Source organism: Pelodiscus sinensis, chromosome 2, assembly GCF_052426305.1.
Source record: "Pelodiscus sinensis isolate ZL-2025 chromosome 2, ASM5242630v1, whole genome shotgun sequence".
NCBI lineage: Eukaryota > Metazoa > Chordata > Testudines > Trionychidae > Pelodiscus > Pelodiscus sinensis.
This window is the reverse complement of record NC_143053.1, coordinates 183,091,580-183,114,355: the sequence shown is the minus strand read 5'-3', so window position 1 is coordinate 183,114,355 and position 22,776 is coordinate 183,091,580. Positions and strand designations below refer to the sequence as shown.

The following is a 22,776-nucleotide window of genomic DNA, read 5'->3' as shown; positions in this document are numbered from 1 at the left end:
TAGTATATGAGGATTTTTCAGTCTCAGAGAGATTGGGCTGTTTTTGCTTAGATATGGCAGTAAAATCCAGCTCCTCTTGATAAAGGTCATTGCTGTCTGGGGGTTCATTTCTCTGTAACACAGCAGAATTGTCTGACAGAACTGTCAATTACAGAGGGGTGGGGTGTCTGACAGGCCTACTCTGGTCAAAGTGTGAGCAATCAATGTTCTCTCAGTGACAGTACTAGCTCACTTGGGTTGGAGGGCAGACTGATGAAGAGAAGACTTATTGGAGTTGAATTCTCGTACTGCAAAATATCAGATGACACTGCTGGAGCTTCTTAGGAATGATGCGCATACTACTTCTCATTGTATCTGCTCTGTTCTTTGTCCCACCACAGAAACAGATGTTTAAACTCTTTAGCTGCTAGCAGGAAAAGAATCGAATCTGAGTATTTTCATTTGGAGCTCAAATATGGAAAAATATTATTCAGCCAATGTGACAGAGACATTCACCTCATAGAAATACTGTAGAAATTGTATAAACAAACATGTTTTTCAATGAGCTCACTCTCAAACAGGTTCTGTTCTGCCTGGACATTTCCACTTTTGATTGACAATGTGGAACACTGGCAGAAAGACAAGGCGGGTGAGGTGATGTCTTCATTGGACCTACTTCTGTTGGCGAGAGACACAAGCTTTCATGCTGACATACAGCTCTTCTTCAGGTCTGGAAGGGGAAGATGCATTTTGTGGTAAAGAATAATAGTTACTGTGCTGAGTATTGCACTTAATACAGGAAATAGGGGAAGGTTAGAAGGTGGTGAAATAGGACAGAATATATTAAAGCCAACAATAGACTATTAGCTTCCTACATTGATCTCTAACTACTAACAGAAGCCCAACAGATATTGAAAAAGCCTAACTTGTCTAACACGTAGGATTATATAAATTCTTCTGAAAACTATAATGATACTGGGTACTTATGAGACACCGACCCACAGCTTTTTCAGGTTAGGGTCAACTTGCATATAAGTGGCACCCAACTGGTTAATGAAATGTTCAATGGCTACTTTATAAGGCTGAATGCACACTTAGTAGTACATTATGTTTTTTTTTCTATTTTACATAAATAAGACCGGCACTTTGCACATTCCATTGTCCACTGCTTTTCCCAGCTACGTTGCTCTCATTCTCCTTCACCTTGCAACAGCACAAGGAGTAGTTGGCTCCCATTTGGACTTCAGCAAAGTTATGGTGTCTCACAGTTACCCTGAGAGACAATTCCTGAGGAATATTTGGCATCTGAGGGTGTATCTATACTGCAGTTAAAACTCATGGCTGGCCTGTGTTCGCTGACTTGAGCTCTTGAAGCCCAGGTTAAGGGGTTGTTTAATTGCAGTGTAGACTTTCATGCTGGGGATGGAGGCTCTAGGACCCTGTGAGTGGGGAGGATTTCCAGAGCAAACATGTACAGTGCAGATAACAGCCCCTTCACCACATCTCCCAAGTGATGTTACACAGGCTGGCCACAAGTGTCTAATTAGAGTGGAGATAGCCATACCTTTTCATGCATTAACCTTTATTCATGTATTGATTTTGACACCCCTCCCTACTTCCTAGGGGACACAAGTTTTAACTTAATTTTGAAAAGGGGTTAAAGCAAAGCTGAAGTAATACTAATTTATGTAGAACACAGTCACTGCACACAGACATGCAGAAAGTCATTAGGATGGACTGAACAGCTGAGTTGACAATTATTAACACCACTTTCAATGTTCATGCATGTGCTAGTTAAGATTTTCAGATGCATAGTGAAACTCATTGCCTTCTTCCTCACCAGTTAGTGCTGTTGAGGCTTTCTCTTTCCTGGGAGCTCACATCAAGTTGGTTGCAAGTCCCCCACCTGTTGCTGCAGTCTGATTATTCTCTTCCTTGGGTTTTCATTTGGCTATTTGAGGTCCTATCATTTAGCTCTATCATGTCTATGGCACTCTCCCATTGAGCAGATTGCAGGTGTTTCTTTGAGCTGTGTGTCTTGTAGCTCCCTTTGCTCATGCATACACTCAATTTACAAATCAATGAATTCATAGGTTTCAGATTATTTCTCCTAAACCCATCTCCATCTCCATCTCCTTTTTGTGAGGTTCTTGTCTGTCAGTGTTTTATGGGAGCCATTCACTGGTAGAGGCACCTCCTGTTGGCCATCCTGGAATTATCTCCGCCAGGCTTGCTCCCTCTCTCTAGCAGTGTGATCCCCTGTCCTGTCTTGGTCTGCAACCCTGGTTGCTACCAGATCTGCAGTCTCCCCTGGGCAGGTCACTAAGATCCTCCCTTTCTCAGTCAGGGAGTGACTGAGTCTACTTCCCCACCTTCCTGCAGCATCTTGGTGCTCACTCATCTTAGGCTTTATATAGACCCATCTTGTTCCTGCCCAGCTGAGCTGCCTTCTAATTAGTGGCATGCTCACTGGCTCCTCCTCCAGGTGCACCCCATGGAGCTAATTGGCCTGCCTGGCCACTTTTACTCCACCCCACCACATATTGCCTAGGTCCTGTGAGGCCAATTCCTTACCACCACTCGGGCAGCTCTTGCTATTGCCTTTGAGACTTCCAATGTACCCTGAACTGCAATTTCACTGTAAAGCCGCTCTTTTACTAAGGGCACTTACTTGTATGAATTTCAAAAGAAGCGTGCAAATGCCCAATGATGTGTTGCTGATTGGCATGATGACCACTCTCCTTGCCGCACAAAACAAATTGCTGCGGTGCATGTATTGTCCCATCTAGCTAAAGAGTTATGCATCTTGGGCTCTACGATAAATGCACTTAAGGACTATAACCCATAGGTACAGATGTGCAAAGTTCACATGTGTCTGCTAGGTGTCACTAATGCTAATGGTAGGGGAAGTCATTCTATGTATTTATCTTCCCAATCATTGTTTTTAACATAATGACTATGGCTCCTGGCTGCTGTTGCAAAGAAAATGTGATTGACGAATGTGTATGAATAGTAATTTTTCATATTGTGATTATCATGTCATACCTTATACAATTTGAATAGGCTGTTTCTTTTCTGGAAAGCAGTGAAATGCCAGGTTACTGTTTAGTTACTAGGTACTGCACTTATCTATTATTGTGTGCAGTCCATTTTCTCACATTCGAGCTTTTCAGTCAATGGGGATTTAATCGTACTGAAAAAATCAAACTGAGCAAATGCTATTAGGAAAGTTGTAGACTGGCACTAAAATATTGCCATTCAGGTCACATACAAAGTATGTTATGAGTAGATATTGTGTTCTTATTGCTGGGCAACAGTATTATTGGACACAAGGACACTCCGGTATATTTTCCTGAACATATTGTTTCACATGGTATAATATAACTTATGTAACACAAAACCCACACCTGTACATAGACCTTTTACCTTGCTAAGGCTTCTCCCAATGTTACTGTAATTGCAACACTGTGTGTCTGGGGGAGTGGGAGTGGGAATAGGCGATGCAAAGGAGGAGGCATTCTGATGTGGAGTGAATTTTGCACTTGTGGAAGTATGGAGCTTGTAGATTCTCAAGCTTTAAAGTTAGGAGGAACCATCCTGATCATCAAGTCCTGCTTCTCAAATTGCACCTGATTTAAACTAGTGAAGAATCATTAAGTAGCTTTGTGTTTCTTATCAGCTCAGGAACAATGCTTTGGCTACTCTTCACTCCAACTTACACACACAACAAAGAATTTGGATTCCTGTCTCTGTTTTCATAACCTGCACTTTCCAGATACCTCACTGACTCTATTATCCCCTGTCTGGATTTTATTTTCTTATGTTCATCTCTTCTAGACTCAGTATCAATCTATTCCTCACCTCCGTTGGCATGGGTACACTTCTCTCTAACATGGATATTTTCCAGCATTCCATTCCTTGCACTGATGACAGACTCTTGGACATACAAAATTGCCACAACTTAGAGCATCACTAAGACCATTATTTTCAGAGACAGTGTTGGTGTAATCACATTTTCTCAAAGCAGCAGGCCCCAGTGAATCTTCCAAATGTTGGCTCTGTAATATCAGACCTTAGCACATTTTTAATGGTTCCAAAATACAGCTCTAAAATATACTTACTTCAAAACTTAATCTGAACCAGGAAAGATAAAACCTACTCACCCTAATGTCAGCCTCAGAAAAAACTGTGAATGGCATTGTAACATCATTAATTTTGGGTTGCCTTTTAGCATTGTATATGTAACAAGATAACAACTTGAGCAGAAGACCATCAGAATGAAACAAGCTGAGGGAACTATTTTCCCAGAGGTAAAGCATCTTACCAGTAGCAATACATTGTGCCATATAAACCATGGAAATCAGAAAGATTCGTCTGTACACCTACTTTAAATTCTGGTGGTATCCTGGCTCCAAAACCAAAGGCTGGGAACATTTTATCACTGAAAATAAAACAAAAAAAGTTTTTTTTCCAACCAAGAAAAGACATTGTTCCATTTATTCTTTTATATTTGCCCATGAAAAATATGTCAAAGCAGAAGAGCACAGAAAAGGCTGCTAGATCAAGCATGTCATTTGGTCACCTTTATTTGTGTTTGCAAGACATCTCACTTCTTACCCTCACATTTAGATTCCTGTTTGTGTTAATTGAGCATCTTGAAACATAGATGTTACTAGATTCTCAGCACTTTTCTCTGAGTTGGACTGTTATACTCTGAATTCTGACATACCATTTAGTTTTCTTTTCCTATTACGTCCAGTTATTTGATATGTCTAATGTAAAGAGGTGCTGATCAAGGTCCTGATCCTGGAAAGATTTAAGGACTGCACATACTTTACCTTTTGCACAACAAAGGCTTTTACTCTAAAGCATTATTCACAATGGCTACGTCTACACTGGCATGATTTTCTGGAAATGCTTTTAAAAGAAAAGTTTTCGTTAAAAGCATTTTCGGAAAAGAGCATCTACATTGGCAGGACACTTTTCCACAAAAGCACTTTTTGCAGAAAAGCGTCCGTGGCCAATCTAGACGCGCTTTTCCGCAAAAAAGCCCCGATCACCATTTTCGCAATCGGGGCTATTTTGCGGAAAAGAAATCTCTGCTGTCTATACTGGCCCTTTTACACAAAAGTCTTTCGGAAAAAGACTTTTGCCCGAACGGGAGCAGCATAGTATTTCCGCAAAAAGCACTGATTTCTTACAGTAGGAAGTCAGTGCTTTTGCGGAAATTCAAGCGGCCAGTGTAGACAGCTGGCAAGTTTTTCCAGAAAAGCTGCTGATTTTCCAGAAAAACTGGCCAGTCTAGACACAGCCATAGTATATACTGTTAGGTATATAAGTAAATCCTTGTTGGATTGGGTCTACAACTTCTCAGATGCTCCCCTGACTAGCAATGCCTCTCTTACTCCTAAAACAGACAGCTGCCTGTATTTTGGTGGTCATTGTTTCCACGAGTAATTAAATGCTAGTTATTGCTTTCTTTCAGTCCCCATCTTTATCCAGACCCATCATGGCACCTCTACTGAACAACATAACACATTGAAATAAATTTACCCTGACATAAAAATGCACTACCCCATCACGTGGCCCAAGAGAAGAAGACTAGAATGCATGCCTGATTCATAATGGAAACACCACAACCTCCATGATGGAAAGGAAGTATAAACAGAAGTGGCTTGTGACTAGAGAAATGGGAGAGAGGAAGTGAAGAAGAGCAAGAGAAGTGGGGAGTCGAGTCAAGCAGGTGAAAAATTTCAGGTGTTTGGAGATTCAGACCAACTGGAGATGTCTACAGAGTAAAATGGTCTGTGAGCATCCCACCAGTGGGAAACCATGTACAGATCACCTCCTGTGAAAGACCATAATATGTGTAGTTCTAAATTCTGTTTCCTGCTCCCTGAGACTGAGAGTAGCGTGGGCTCTTACCTTACAATTTTCATATAGGTAAAGTCTGTGACAACATAGTTCTTTCAGATAAGAGGAGACAGGATCATCCTCCTCAAGATGGCAGAGATTAGTGAAGGGAGGATCGTGTAATTAAGGCTCTTTGTGTTTCAGGTTCATGGAACTGGCCAGGTGGGAAATGTCTTCTGGCAACATTACAGAAGGGGAAATGTCACCTATAATAAGTTGCAAGTTCCATGAGGGTTCCCACCTGTAACATGACCCGCAGCTCCCTTTCCACCTCATCATCTATGCCCTGCTGAGACGTGGCAGGAGAAAAGCTGCCAATGGGACTGCTAAAGGTTCCCTGGTCTGCAGGAAAATTCCTTTTCCTACACGGAAGGCATTAGGGTGGAGGAGGAGATATGACGGGACAGGAGGGGCCTAGCATTCCATCACCCCAGCTGTGGATGACATAATTTAGAGCAGCCCTGCAGCTGCTCTACGGTATGTCAGGAGTTTTTTTTTGCCATCTGGACAGTGCAGGATTGAGGCTGCCCCACACATTACTGAGTCCCCCTTGAGCTGCAACTCTGGCTCTCTCTCGCACTCACATCTTCTTTCAAATGTGTTTATATGAAAAAGAAAACTCATCGCAGCCGAGTGCTCTTTTTCTTTTTCATATAAATACACCTGAAAAAAAGACACGTGTGGAAAAAAGTCAAAGACGTAGTCTTGTTTGTGCTGCCTATTCTGTCACAAAGAGCTTTGGACATGCACATGTAAGTTGCCACCTCCATCATGACCAACAGCACTGCCAAAAACATAGGAGGAGATAGCATTGGCAGGGAAAGAGAGTGGTGCTAGACAAAACCTAAGGTTGACTCTGGACTCAGTATTAATAATAATAATACTAATAAACAAATAATACTATGACTACTACTATGATTTTACCTTGGACAAAACCATTTAAATTATAAACAATGAGCACCTTGCCAAGTTTACTTCATATTTTCTGTAGCTTTCCATTCTACACAGAGCAGAAAAGGCTTCTCTGAAACTCGAAGCAAGGCATAATTTCCAAAATTCTCAATGATTTGACTTCAGGGATGATAAATATTATGGCACGTTTTACCAGGAATAACAGAAAATCAATGTGAAGATCAGCTTTGACAAGGAACACTTATTTTGGAAACATGGCTTGAGAGTTTGCACCCTGCACAGTGAGAATTTTGAGCCCTAATCTATGCAAAGAGGCAACTAGAGAAGCCAGTGACAACTGCAGTGCTGTGCTGGTAGGTTAAATAGTTGCCATAATTGTGCTGCTTCTTATTTGAATGCTGAGATGTGACTATTGATATTTATTCTGCTAGGAAGATACATAACACTTAAAGGATACTATAGACTGAGTAGATCTAAATTGGGTATAGGCTTGGACTCGAGTCAGAGGAAAAGTCAGGGCTAAGGTTCAGATTCAATGGACATGTTATTGACAAATATAAGGCAACACACATGGTCAGGGATCATGTAAAGTACTCATACATTGCTGGGTTCTAATTGTAACATCCAGGAAAAAGACTTGCAAATCATTGTAGACAGCTCAGTGAAAACATCTGCAAAAAATAGAAATGCTTATGCTTCAGGGAGATAGGGCAAAACTCTAGGTAAGTCATATGAACCTTCCTCTGGAACCAGTGGTACTGGCCATTGCTCAAGACACTGAGTTAGCTGGCCCATGTGTTTGCTGATGCCTTTGCTCTTAAGTTTATGGAAGTCAATGAGAGCTATTGTGTACAACATCTCGGAAAATCAGGCCACTTTTATTAAGTATCTGAATACAGATGTAAGTACCCAATTCTAAGGCAATTGGAAAATTTTGTTTCTAACTAGTCTGTGTGTCATGTTACCAATCTGTAAAACAACACTTATACCTATCCACCTCCTTTGGCTGTTGTTGGACTACTTTTGTCGGTGAAAGTACTTTGGCTGCAATTCAGCAACTTGTGTTCCTGCTAACTTGAAGTATATGGGTAGTTCCACTGATTTCAACTGCTTCAAGATGAGTATGTGCTTTGAGACCCTAACAGGAAAATATGCTAGTGCACCAGCAGTACAGTAGTAAAAGCAATAGCACTGTGCTAACATTAGGGGAGTGGAATGTCTCTGTACACCTGTCTCTATAATTTTGATTCAGAGTCAGAGCAAAGATATAGTGAGAATAATTTCCAACGTGGTTCAAAGGTGACCAAAACCAACTAACGTGCCTTTCATTTTCCAGTCTAGCTACACAAAAGGCACGGAACTCCGTCTGGTTCAGTAAATTTTCCCATGATAAAATCAAATGTTTTTCTCACTTAAACAGACATCTCAAATTGCCAAATTAAAAGCCAAATGTCTATTACACATTTAATTTATTAAAAAATCATGGAAAATAGCAAAAAGGCAAAAGAGCGAACTGTCATTAAACTTGATTAAACTGTAATCTTTCATATTTAGGGAATGACTGAGAAGAAAATGAGCCGAATTAAAGTGTTTTATCTTTTAACTGTGTGAGTGAATAACGTTTCTGAGTGTATTATTAAGTACTTATATCTCAGAAGGTCTTCATGTCAATAAATACAGAATCACAACAGTTTACAAGGCATTAGCTGTAGCTCCAAAGAAAATACAGCAGCCATTTGAAATATTTCAACTCTTCCAGTTCCAGCATCATAACTGAAACTATGTATATGTAGGATACCCAGAGCCTAAGAGGACCAAATAATGATGACCTTGGTTCAAGTCAGGTTGGATCCAATTGCTCCATGCATGTATAGCAGATGAAACAAACAAGTAGCCTTCTTCATCCCCCATGGTCCTGCAAAATAGCTGGGCACAACTGCACCCCTATATTCCCATGGGGTAGAGAAGAGGTGGGCCATGGCTCAAGTACTTCCTTTCTGCCAGCCATTTCAGTTGCTAGATGCAGAGCTTGTGGGTTGGATGAGGACCAGTGGAGGAGCTTGGCAGCAGGTGCAGTTCTTCAGGTGCATTCAGAGGGATTGTATTATTATATGGTGCCAAATCACTACTAAGGCAGAACCAGCATTTGTTAAGTACAACAGAGCCCCTCCCCCCCAGTTTTTAGTAAGTCCTTGGGTAAGCAAACTTCTGTGGAGATAAATGGACCTCACGATTTGGCTACTAATGCACAGTGGGTTTCATGGAGCTATGGGCAGGGTTAAGATTAGTTCTTGTAATACAAAAACTGCTATGATACATTAAGGCTCCTGTTACACTGTTTGGTTGGACACAGACAGAAATTCTACACAGTCAAGGCATAAATATTCAGATTCTAGACATTAACATTCCTGTGTCAGCTTTACTTATAGCTGTGATTGAAATACAGTCCATTACAAAATGCTTCTTAGGCACCTTTGGGGAGCTGGAATCTGCTGAGCAGGAAGAAATAGAAATTTATAAAATTGGGAATCAAGAGTCTGATGGTAATAGCAGTCTCACCTACAAGGAGCATAATTAATGAATATGGGGAATACAAATTCCCTGAAGCTACCCACTGAACGACATCTACTAATGAAGTATCTAACAAATCCAAAGCCAAATGCAATAGCCTTAAACTTCCCCTGATTAACATTAAAAGAAGGCTGAAAAAGCTCAGTAGTGCTAAAATACCAAATGAATTCTGAAATTCATAAGCTAAGCACCAAAAAAAGTAAATATCTGTTGAAAAAAAGCCTTTGTAAATAAGGTGGGAAATGGGTGAAGGGAAATGAAAGGTTATAGAAATAAAATGCAAAAACTACAAGACTGTCTTGTGAGATATAGCCTGGTAAAACGGCATGATCAGAGAGATGAGACCAAAATGCATATTTCCTTGTTAGTTTATAAATAAATTGACAGTGACCTGATTTATACTTACAGGTGTAAAACAACCTAATTTACTAAATGTCCTTTGCTGATAAAATGGGACCACATAGTTAGAAAGACTGTGGGGGCACTCCATGAGACCATAAGAGGGCTATTACTAATCTTTAAAATATTAGCAATTTCCAGACTACCAGTCAAATGAGTCCTTAGGAGGATGTGTATGGATCTCTGTAGTTTCCAAAGGATTAACTCTAAATTGCTCTGGAAATCAATGAACCTGTAAACTGATACCAAACCCAAACAAAGGACAATTTCACAACCCTTCACAGTCTTGGGCCAAGTCTACAAAAGTTGAATTAAGATCCACAACTCCAGCTACATTAATTACATAGCTAGATTCGAAGTATCTTAAATCACATTTTGGCCTCACTCACACAGCCAGAGATCGACAGGAGCACATGCTTCTGTCGACTTCCTTTACTCCTCATAAGGAGCAGGACAACTGTTGCAGACGGGAGCACCCTCTCAGTTTGAATTAGCAGGTCTTCACTAAACCCACTAATTCAAACCCCAGAAGATTGACTCTGGCAGTGTTGATCCCCGTAGTGTAGACAAGCCCTTGGCAACTTAGAACTCCATTGGTCTTATAGAAGATAGCCTACCCTTCAGGGTCAATTTCACTGAACAAGAGTGAGCACCTTTACATTGGACAAGTGCAGTTCCAGACTGTACATAATGCTGCACAACAGGAAAAAAACCCCAAATCATTGCTGCATATATATTGAGCTCTATCCCTTTTCTTTGCATCATGATAAGTCATTATCTTTAATGTTTCAGTGACATGCATGACATATGACTTTTCCCTGCAATGTTTTTCATTCCTTTTAATTTTGTTTTCTACCAGAACTAAGCAGATAGAAAATTCATTCTGTTTGGGAGGTAGGGAGAGTAGGAGCATATTTAGGCATATATGTATGAGTGAGAGATTTTTAATGTGCTACTGGAAGGAAATTAATTTTTTAGGATGACCAGAAGTATTTGAAGTGACCCTTCCATGATTCAAGGGGGGGCCAGCTCAGTGGCTTGCTAAACCCAGCCAGGGTTGTGAGTTCAATCCTTGAGGGGGCCATTTAGGGATCAGGGGCAAAATCTGTCAGGGATGGTACTTGGTCCTGTCATGAGGGCAGGGGACTGGACTCACTGACCTCTCAAGGTCCCTTCCAGTTCTATGAGATAGGTATAAATTCTCTGCTGGTTTAATTCAACTGAAATCAAAATGACAATCAGCTTGAAAAAAATTACAAAAACAGAAATAAAGCATGTTGATAATTAAGAATTCAGCTAGATGCCCTATCCAATATCTAAGAGCAAATTGCCTAAAAATCCTTCTCTGAGCTATTGATTTGGAATCCAAAATCAAGGACATTTTATAATATATTTGCATGTTGCAGAAGTCAAATTCTCACCACAAAACTCCTGAATCAGCCACATTTACCATACTGAGGGACTGTATTTATTTCTGGACATTTTTCTTGACTTTATCAGGTCAGTCAAACAAAAGCCAGCAATCAATGACAGTTGTGTCAATGTAAAAAAAACCACAAGCTACTACTCAGAGGTCTGTGGGGTAGAAGGCTGCTTTTTCCTAGCAAATCTAAGTAATAAAGAGACACACCCCATGGTCAGTTACACCTGTAACCCCATTCACTCCAAAGGGGTGATAAAGATGTGACTAAGCAGAGAAATGGCCTCACGTCTTTGTGTTATGCTATTCTGTGACAAAAGATGTGCACTCTTATCATGGTAAAGGGTTAAACTTGCCTAAGCAGTACTGGAAAATGGTTTACCTGTGTGAATTGATGGGTTTCCAACCAGGACCAATTTGCTAAATGTAAGTATAACTGAGGGGCGCTACAGGACAGATTACCACATAAATAACTGATTATATGTTTAAAAGATGTAGTGAAGAAATTCACTACTCTGAAAGCTCTATATACCTTGAAATTAGGAACGTGGGGATAATCTACTAGGTTTTTAAGTTCATCCCATGCAAGTGGAAGATGCATCAGACACAAAGTTGACACCATACTTTATCTTAGCCAAAAAAGCAAAAATAACTGCCTCCCATAAAGATTCATGAAATTACCTAGTTTCTTGTATTGGACTAGCTACAGTATGCTATTTTTTACTGCATTGGTGAGTTATAAGAATCTGCTTCTCAGGTCAATTTCTTTGGCATGGTTAGGTCCAATAATGGTGTCAGCAGAGTAAATATGTGGACAAAGCTGGCACCGGGGTTTGTTGCAAGGGAAAGTTCCAGGGTTGGTATTAGTGTGATATGTCCTGTAGTTGTAGGTAAGAATCATCCTGAGGTTAGGTGGTTGTCTATAGGAGACTATGGGTCTTTCTCCTAGAGCCTCTCGGAGGGTAGTATCCTGTTCCAGTATAGGTTGTAGTTTATTGATAATGCATTGAACGGGTTTAAGTTTGGGACTATAGGTGATGACAAGTGGTGTTCTATTGTTGGTTTTCCTGGGTCTGTCTTGAAGTAGATGGTCTTTAAAGTGCTACATAGTTCTGTCTTTTGTTTTAGCTGGACCAGACTAACACGGCTGCATCTCTATCACTATTACAAAAGTCAATCTTTCCAACCTGAATCACACAATTATCCTTGATATTTCCTGTTCTAATTACAGAGATACACTGTGATGATGGTAGCCAGTATAGGTTTTTTAATGGTGACCATTCCTTATATGAATGTGCATACAAAATGCGTGATGGCCAAGATCCTGAGGATCCAGTCCAAAGAGGATTTATTATTTTATTATAGCTCTCTCACCATAGCATTTGAGCGTATGCTTAAATCCAATTAAAGCCAAATGCTTACTTCTGAGCATGGGCTAAGGATTTTGCTTAAATGGGGAGTCTAAGAGTATTATTTTTATAATTCTTTGTTCATTTTACTGGGATGTAAGTTTTATTTTTATTCAGATGGTGCAATAACTGCTTTACGAAGTATGAAAATATTCTTTTCTCCAGTGGGTTCTAACCTTATTTAGATAGTCTGATTATCTTTTTTTTAACAGCCTGCAGAAAGGTTGTCTCTGTAATTAAAGTGATAAACAGATATATTCAATAATTAACAATATTTCTATTTATTGGGCTATATGAGTAGATTAATTTTTAACATTCATAGCTTTAAGTAGTGAATTTATGAAAAATTAAGTCTTGCATACAGTGAAAACTTACTAATTAAAAACAATACCCTTTGGCCACAAATTTAAGTAATTACTATTATATAACATTTACAATCAAAACCACAATCTGCTCTTCTTGTTGTTTCTGATATAATTATTTTAATGTGTTTTCTTCAGAGGACTACAGCAAAGGTAGTCATTGTATTTCTTCATCCACAGTGCAAGGACAAAATAGCTACACAATGAGCTAGCATCACTTAAGATACTGGGATGGGAATGGGTTCTAGTTAAAAACTAGATCTTATGAATTAAGCCTGGAAATTTTATTTCTCTCCTGAAGGCAAATCACTAGCAAGTGCTTAGTTCATGTATGTAACTCCAAAGGCACTTGCTTAATTTGTGTCTACAGTTGCATCTATGACAAATTGCAAGGTGTCCTTGGAGAAAAGGGAAGAGCTGGGTCTAGGTTTGAGATGTTTTATTTTTAGTACATTCATTCAGAATGGGTGAGTTTGAATCATCCAGCCATAAAAACATCAAGGCAATAATTATTATTTTAAATAAGTAACAGCAATAATCAATCATTATTATTGTATACTGAGCACCAACAGTATACAACAGTGTCAAAACTCACCATAACTTCAATGGGAGCAGGATCAGACCCTAAAGAGTTTTCAAATCTTGGATGAATGTTGATCCAAGTGTTGGATTTATAAAGGGTTTTAGATTTTCACTACAATATAAACATTTTGCACTGCACTGAGCATACATTATTCCTGTATTTAGCTGAAATTATTTACTCTTTGCTCATTAATAGCCATTCGGGAGGTGGCTAGACACCTCTATTTTACATTTGTCATGTTAGTATTCAGGAACAATATGTGGATGTAGAATTAAGGAGGCTATTTCCATAAATGAAAACAAGATGTTGGCATCTGGGGACAGATATAACCCTGCTTCCATATGTTTCAAGGACGTCTTGAAATATAAAAATAGAAGATTATCTTTGAAGGTGAACAAGCAGAGAAATGTAAACTAACAACAACTTTGAAATTTCAAACTTTTAGAATGAGCAAAATGGATACCGCTTACTATTGATAAATAGAACTAGAAGGGACCTCAAGAGCAATGGTTTTCAAACTTTTTTTCTCATGACCCTGTTGAAGAAAATTGTTGATGCTCATGACTCGACATAATTTGACTAGTGTGTGGGCTCTGGGGTGGGATGAGGATGAGAGCTTTGGGGTGTAGGAGGGGCTCTGGCTTTGGTGGGTGGGGTCAAGGATGGGATGGGGGGGCTTACATTGAGTGGCTCTTGGTCAGTGGTGCAGTGGGGGTGCTAAGGCAGGTCTTCCTGCCTCCGCTGGCACTGCAGACCATGCTGCACTCAGAAGCAGCCAGCAGCAGGTTCCCAGCCAGTGGGAGTGTGGAGCTAGTGCTTGGGGCAGGGACAGTGTGCAGAACCCTTTCCCCCAAGAGCCGATCCTGTTGCTGCCTGCATCTGAGGCACACTGCAGTCTGTGGTGCCAAGACAGGCAGGTAGCCTTCCTCTGCACCCCCACTGCTCACCTGATCACTCTGCAGCAATGAGACCCAGTGCCTGATATTTCCACAACCCAGTACTGAATCGCAGCCCGTAGTTTGAAAACCGCTGCTCTAGAGGCCATCAAGTCCAGTCACCAGCACTGATGGCAGGAAATGAAATGCTTTACAAAATTATGGGAGTGAGAACACAGCAGAATGGCAGCCACATAAGCAGAATGAGATGTTCTGTGATTTTTGTGATGACACAAATATTTTAAAAATTTAATACTTTTACGCTTTCATCTTTTTAAAGTTACAAATGTTAATTTGATTATATAGAACCCGATTCTCCTTTACATTAGCTCTCTTGATATTCCTCTGGCAGTGTAAAGGGGGTCTGATATAAATGTAACATCTTCTGTAAAAATTAGTCATGAAAGAGGATGTAGGACCATACTGAGTAGTCTGATATTTGTATATTGCATTCCACACTAAGAATAAGGATGCTTCACTCCATCGTTATTCAGCAAAGCACTTAGGCATGTGCTTCTTCCTGATTGATTTAACTGGGGCTATGCATTTATTGTTGAATCAGGGAAGAGAATAAAAATATTCAAATTAAAATAGAGAATTTGATCAATGGGAGCTGGGGATTAGAAATGCAATTTTACAAGCAGCAAAATAAAATTTCAACATTTCAAACACATGGCCAGATTTTCAAATCCAATCCACTTCTTTTGCTCCATACTTGCTACTGTTGAAGAATTATACTACTATATAATTATTTACAAAATTTTTCATAATTTGGCTCTGTAGATGGAGCCGAATTTTAAATAGTGTAGCTTTATTTAAGACTGTCTGATCAGGTTCTTTTCAATCCAATTCCAAAATATTTTCCCTGTACAGAGACAGTCATCTCTATGTAATGATGAAGTGCCACTCATGGTTGTCCGGTAATTGTCCAGCACCATCTTTGGGAAAACAAATCATGGAGACTATCAGACCAGACATTTTAATATACTATATGTTTGTAGAGATATACTGGATTGCTCTGACTTACGGCTACGACCTTCAAAGAGGCTGTAAAATATCATGACGGATGCATCTTTTATATCATTGCATTGTTATGTGTTAATCATATATGCTAGCTGGAGCTGCCAATATAACAAAAGCACAACAGAGATGGGCCAATCTTGAGGGGTTTGAATTATAAACGTCATATGGCTGAATGGGAAAAGGCTTTCCCATCCCAAGAGACTTTTCAGGATATAATTTTTTTCCCCTGACCCACACTGGGACAAGTTGTCAAAATCGTGAAAACTTTCCTGAACTGACAAATTGGAAAAAGGTATCACAACACTGTACTGAAATGCTTCTTTGATGATTATGATGTTTCATTCCAATTTTGATATTTTTTCCTTTTAATCTTGTTTTTAGTATAAACTAAATTAAATTTTGAAACAAAAGCTTGACTTGAACCAAAAGAAAATGAACGTTTTGTTATAAAAATGTGAAAACAGGACATTTTTGATCATTTCAAAACCCCTTTTTCAAGTAATGAAATTTATCAAAACAAACCTTTTGCCACAAACAATTTCAGTTTCTACAAATTGGCATTTTTTGATGAAAAATATTTACTTGAAAAATATTCAAACCCACTCTATTACAAATGCTGATTTACTTTGTTCACAAATATCTATCCAAAAAAGATGTTGGGAACCCTGTTATAGTAGCACAAAGTGCAAGTTTGAAAATTGATCTGCCTCATGACTTCAGTTACATTATTGCCCAAAATGTCTATATTTGGTAGTGATCTAGAAAGCATATCTAATTGCGATATCAGCAGAACTGACCATATAAAAAATGATCATGCTACTTGCTTGGTTGACACTGATGATGCTCAATGACAAATTATTTCCCTACCTATTCTATTAAATTACAATCTTTATATAGTTTTTCTAATAATGCAGGTGTTGGAAATAATATCCATACCCCGATGAGAGCTTTATATTTCCTCCCCCGCAATCTTTTTTTGTTAAGTATTTGGCACAAGAAGCACTATACTCATGTGTGCTGTTTGAATACAGGAAAGGAAAATGTTCCAAATGACAGGAACTATACAAAACTCAGTGGTTTCATTTTTCAGCAGTTGCTGCAAACATTTTCTGTTTCATCTCACAACCCCAAAGACCTGTTTGGCAGAAGGCCTGTACTTGAACTTGACTGAGGGTTTAAAAAAAAAATCAACTCAGCCTGTTACATAATATTTTTTATAAAAGTCAGAAAACTTTAAAGACCGATAGACTGGACTGGATCAATCAAAAGGTGTATTGAAACAACCCAATGACTGTGGTGACAGCATGTCTGGAAATTAATGGACCAAAATTAGCATGTTGGAAACTAGGTGTTATGGTGAACAAAATAATAAGCGGATACACTATTCCAACTATCAGCCCCTTTTGAGATCCTTAAAAAAAGACTTGGTTGGGGATCAAATGGAGAATGGATTCCTAGGAGGAAAGACAGACAAGCCTCTAACTCTCTGAAGAGACCTTGTCCTTTGCTTGTGAACCTCAAGGATCATTATTAGAGTCCTACCAAATTCACAGTCTTTAGAAATGCATCATGGGCTATGAAATCTGTCTTTTGTGTACTTTTACCCTACACTCTACAGACTTTCCAGGGGAGACCTGCATTTCTCAAATCGGGAGTCCCATCCCAGCAGAGAATTGTAGGGGAGTTGCAAGATTATTCCAGGAAGATCGTCATTCTTACTTCTGCACTGCTACCACAGCTGGGCAATCAGAGTGGCAGTTGTTGGCCAGGCACCCGGCTCTGAAGGCAGAAGCTGCCAGGAACAATGCAGAAGTAAGGTATCAATACCATACTATGCCAGCCTACTTCTGCGCTGCTGCCTTCAGAGCTGGACAGCCAGAAATTGGTGGCTGCTGACCAAGCACCCAGCTCTGCAGGCAGCAATGGAGAAGGGCGTCCATACCATGTCATCTTTCCTTCTGCGCTGCTGCTGGCAGTGGCTCTGCCTTCAGAGCTGGATTCCTGGACAGCACTGGCTTCTCTCCAGCCGCCCAGCCCTGAAGAAAGTACCACCACCAACAGCAGAGCAGAAATAAGGGTAGCAGTGCCGCATCATCCCTACAATAATCTTGAAACCACCCCGACAACTCCTTTTTGGGTCGGGACCCCTACAATTTAAAAATCCTGTGACTGTGAGATTTACAAAACTGGACTGTGAATTTGGTAGGGTCCTAATTATATTATTATTATGCCATCCCAACCCTATGACACCAGCACACCAACTGGGACATCTGACCCTTCTGTGCCATCAAGGATCCAGCCTGATATATGTGAGATACTGCTCTGTCTTTCCTTTCCATATCTGTTCCTTTCTGTCCACCACTAGCTTCCTCCTGTCCTCTCTCTCTCTCTTAGCATTTCACCTAACCTTGAGGTCATCAACAGTGTATGGCTTTTTAAAAAATATTTCTGCACCTAAAATTTAATAGTAAAGAAGCTCACAGTCCCCGGTTGAAGGAATAGTTAATATACAGTAAGGGAGAAATAAATCAAGCTGCAGTTCAATACAGTGCTACACCTGCCATGATAAACTTATGTTGGAATGTGAAGATCATTCTGTGAGCAGGCTGGATACTTTTTAATGCATAATATATTCTTCTTTAAAAATTATGATTCTATTTCATGCTGGACAAAATACAAGTAGGTATAAATTAAAAATCCTTGCTGGAGTGGTCAAAATTTGTCCTTGATTTTGGAAAGAATCATTGCATAAAATCACTGTATACATTCATAAAATAAAAAAAAGAATACTTAAAGGGGTTTTACTAGGGTAATTTAGATTAGTAATGGCCAATCTATTTGACAGTGACGGGAGAGCTATTTGAAATCAATAAGGGTTCACAACTTTCTTGTAGGGTCAAAAAGAGTCATCCACAAGAATATCAAAAAAAGATACCTACAATGCATATATAAACTAGTCATACAGGTGTAAAAAGGATTACCATGCTCATGAATATGTAATTCAACATAGAAGCAGACAGGCAAGACATGTACTATACACATCAATGATATATCTTTGAGATAGATGTTTTCTGTTAAACATTAGTTTTTAAATGAATGAATCTCAAGTGTATCTCTCAGTATTTGTAGATTGAAACTTTTTTTTACCCATAAGGATTCCTGTATGTGAGTAACATTAAATGATTGCAGCCGGCAGCATGAAGTCATCAGTTCTGTATTGTTAAAACACATTCTAGAGACAATTCTATTAGCAAACATGGTTATTTACCTGTCATAGTCTTGGCAAATCTCCCCAACAGCAACCAATGCCTTCAAGTACTCATTAGGTTGATACGGGTGGATGTAGTGCAGAGAGCAGCTGTTCCTGGGATCTCCATTGGATGCCGTGAAATCTATAGCTACCTGGAAAGGAAAGGAAAGGAAAGGAAAGGAAAGGAAAGGAAAGGAAAGGAAAGGAAAGGAAAGAAGAGTTGCTCTCCATTAATGTTACAGTACATGGGTATCTCTAGATCTGCCACATTTTTTATCATGGACAGTTGCTGGATACGATAGTTTTAAAACAAAAATTAAACTAATTAATGAATTCTGCAATAACGTCCCTTTTGTGGCATCATCATATACAGAGCAAAAATCAGCATAAACAGCATCATTACAGTGAACATCCTATATCACAATTTATTTTTCTAGCTAACAAACTATATGTAATGTGCATGCCGGTAATGCATTTATTTAGGTTGTACAGTAAAACTCCATTGGTCTTGCATCTGATGGTCCAGCACTCCTGATGGTACGGCACCATCAGGAACCTGGAAGTGCTCCAGGCAGCCGGACCATTGGGGCTGCTCTGCCCCCGGCTTCCTCCATTCAGCCGCTGCTGAAACTGACCAGCGGCTGAATTGGGGAAGCTGGGGGCAGAGCAGCTGGGGTGCTGCCAGTAGGTCCCGTAGCGCTGCCCCTCGGCGCTGCGGGACCAACCCGGCAGCACCCCAGCTGTCCCCAATTCAGCTGCTGCTGATACTGACCAGCGGCTGACTCTGGGAAGCCCGAGGCAGAGCAGCTCTGCCTCGGGCTTCCCGGAGTCAGCCTCTGGTCAGTTTCAGCGGCGGCTAACTTGGGGACGCCTGGGGCAGAGCAGCTGGGGTGCTGCCGGGTTGGTCCGGTAGCGCCACCCCTTGGCGCTGTGGGACCAACATGGCAGCACCCCAGCTGCTCTGCCCCAGGTGTCCCCAAGAGCAACTGAGGTGCTGCCGGGTTGATCTCGCAGTGCCAAGGGGCAGTGCTACCGGACCAATCCAGCAGCAATCCAGATGCTCTGCCGCAGGCGTCCCGATTTAGCTGCTGCTGAAACTGACCAGCAGCGGCTGAATCTGGGATGCCTGGGGCAGAGCCGGACTATCAGAAGGGGTGGCTATGAAGGGTCTGGGGCCTAAACCCCTCATAGCCCCCCCTTCCGATAGTCCGGCATGTCTGATAATCCGGCACTCCCTGGGTCCTAAAGGTGCCAGATTATCAGAAGTTTACTGTAAATGGAAGTCTAATTCTGTTCTTTCCTGTATTAAAATGCTTTGTTTTTTGGCTAACCAGTCTAAGGAGGTTATAAAATAAATGCCACCAAATCTAAATTATGTTTATATTTATAAGTATGTCTAAAGTAAATGATAATGTTATGATATATGTTTGAAACTATATAAGCGGAAAAACAATGAATTACATAATTATTCCATTTAGGGAATTATATTTTCATTTAAATCTATCTAATTAATTAGTTCTGAGTTCTCTGAGTTTAATTAAATTCTTTCCAACCAGGTGATTCCTGGTCTATAAATCAGTCTCTAGTATAAAATCTGAACAGAGTCAAAATACCTAAACAAAAATATTCCAGACAGAGTCTCATTCCTTTCTTCATTTCCTTTGTTACTGTTTATTATTATTTTCATAATCATGAAAACTAGCCCTTAGTGCTTTTCAGCTTCAATTCATTTCACAATTATTAACTTATTTTACCCGCCCCATTATGCAGATGGCAGAAAGCTTAATGGTGGGTTACAAGGCAAAAACAAAATGCTGAATATGCTCATGGGGGCATGAGCTGGAATAACATTTCTGTCATTTGTGATTCTGAATTCTGAGATCTCTTCTGTGAACCAATTCGAACCAAAAGATTTTACAAAGAGAAATAACAATGTTAAATAAACTTACAGTTAAAAGTATTTTTGCTTCCCTTTCCCCAGAAGACACAGTAGGCAATGGTATTCAGCAGAGAAATCTGCACTGAACTCATTTTTCAGTTTTGCTTTGCAATTCTCTTTTAAGTTACTGACCCAAAATGACAAGGGCAGTTGTATCATACTTGGAACCAGAACTCAGAAAGTCCTGGCTTCTAGCCCTGTGCTCTGACAACTAGACGATATTTCTGTTTAGCTACATGAAGCTCTCCCAAAGTGTTCTATCACAGACCAACATTCTGTATTTGTCTAAGGGTGGATTTTGAAAGGGCCTATTTGGCAACCCAAGTCAAAGGGAATAATTTTAGGCTCCCAGGGTATGTCTACACTAGCTCGTTAATTCGAGCTAGGTAGACAAATGAGGTGACCGGAGTTGCAAATGAAGTCCGGGATTTAAATATCCCGGGCTTTATTTGCATGTTCCCGTCCTGTTGCCCTTTTGAAATTTCACTAGCCCGAACTCCTTAGTTTGAATTAACTGTTACTCCTTGTGGAATGAAAATCTTTGAAAATGTCAGTCTTTGTCATTAGAGGTGGTAAGAGCCAATCAGAATTTTTAATCCTCACACCACCAAATCTCAGTTTCCATATTGTGGTCCAGAACGTTGTTTGCAGAATCTGTTTCATGTACGGTAACTCCTTCTCTTAAATCTTTGAGAATTGGCCCCTTTTGATAGGAGACTGGAAGAACATATGTTTTTACCTTATGTGCATAACATTTTGCACCTATACCATCAAGAATCAAGCTGCCAGCTAGTCACACTTTTGAGTGATGATTCTTTTAAGACCTTCAGCACTGCAGCTATTGGAGTTTGGACTGTTGACAACCATTTGATAAGCATAGCAAGAATAATAGCAGGAGACACATTCAGAACAGTTTGAGCAGATTCTCAGCTAGTGTAAACTAGCATGCTATCCTGGTGTGTACCAACTTAAGGGCAGACACACTGAAAGAAAAAGTGAAAAGAGGCGTGGTGTGAGAGAAGGAAGAAGAGCGTCTACAAATCAGAACATGAATGTATGGTCTTGTTTTCACAGAACAGATAATTTAAAAAATATATTCAGAGATGTTTAAATTGTTTGATAGAAAATTCTCGCTCAGCTCTAGATACAACCATATTCTTTGGGTTTAGTTTACATTGGAAGGAAGTAGGTATGAAAGGGAGTAGAGACTCTACATGAAGACTATGCCTATTTATTGATCTTACCAGTGGCCATAAATGGACTCTGCTCATATTTCGAGGAATCCCAATAAACTTGTATTCCTTGTGAAATACGTCTGTGCACCAATATTTTTAAAAAGCATGAGTCTAAAAATAGTAGTTTGATTTGTATTTAGGCACCTAAAACAATGGTCTGATTTCAGCTCCCAGCTGCTGGTTAACTGCTTTTGAATATCTTGGCTTATGTATGCCTGCAATTATTTAGTAAAACATTTATACATTCTCTGAATAAAATTAACTGGAAATATTGTGCATAGGTTACAAAAAATGATTGTTATTCTACTTCCTACATTCTACTTTTTCTCATATATTAGAATAAAAAGGGGCAGGTGTTATAAAGATGCTATGGATGTTGGCTTTTTCACTCAGAACCCTAAAAGAAACTTGTAATGAAGTTGGAGTGACATGCACCAGATGGAATTGGACAAGACCTTTTCTTTGCATTAGCTGTTTGCCCAGGTCATTGTGGTGTAATTTAACCGAAAGTGATCACAGGATGTCAAAATGAGGCAGCAGGCTTCGTGAGTGGGAGCAGGCTTGGTGTAGGTGTTTTGAAAGGTAAGATGATAGTAAAAGCCTGATCGAAATGTGTTTCTTCCCTGGAAATTGTCCCTATAGTACAGATTCACTTAATATGTGTGTATTTACAAACCGTGAGTACCCTCATTTCCTATTATGATGCTTTTATTAAACTTGTGATTTTGCTGCACAGTATAATCTTCACAGCAGGTATCACCAAAAGATACACTGTATGCTGTATAGAAGAGGAATACTGTCTTTTTCTTCCATCATTAACTACAATTACAGTTCCATCCACAAATG

General features: G+C 39.8%; 1 protein-coding gene across 6 annotated transcripts in view; it reads right to left on the bottom strand.

The window, feature by feature from the left end:
• CPNE4 (copine 4) overlaps nt 1-22,776 on the bottom strand; it is a 341,902-nt gene that overhangs the window by 21,318 nt on the left and 297,808 nt on the right. For all 6 annotated transcript variants that reach the window (XM_075921920.2, XM_075921919.2, XM_075921921.2 and 3 more), the window contains 2 exons: nt 18,775-18,908; nt 4,366-4,420 (listed from right to left, as the gene is read on the bottom strand). In XM_075921920.2, the coding sequence (XP_075778035.1) occupies nt 4,366-4,420; nt 18,775-18,908 (189 nt within the window). The remainder of the gene's footprint in view (nt 1-4,365; nt 4,421-18,774; nt 18,909-22,776) is intronic.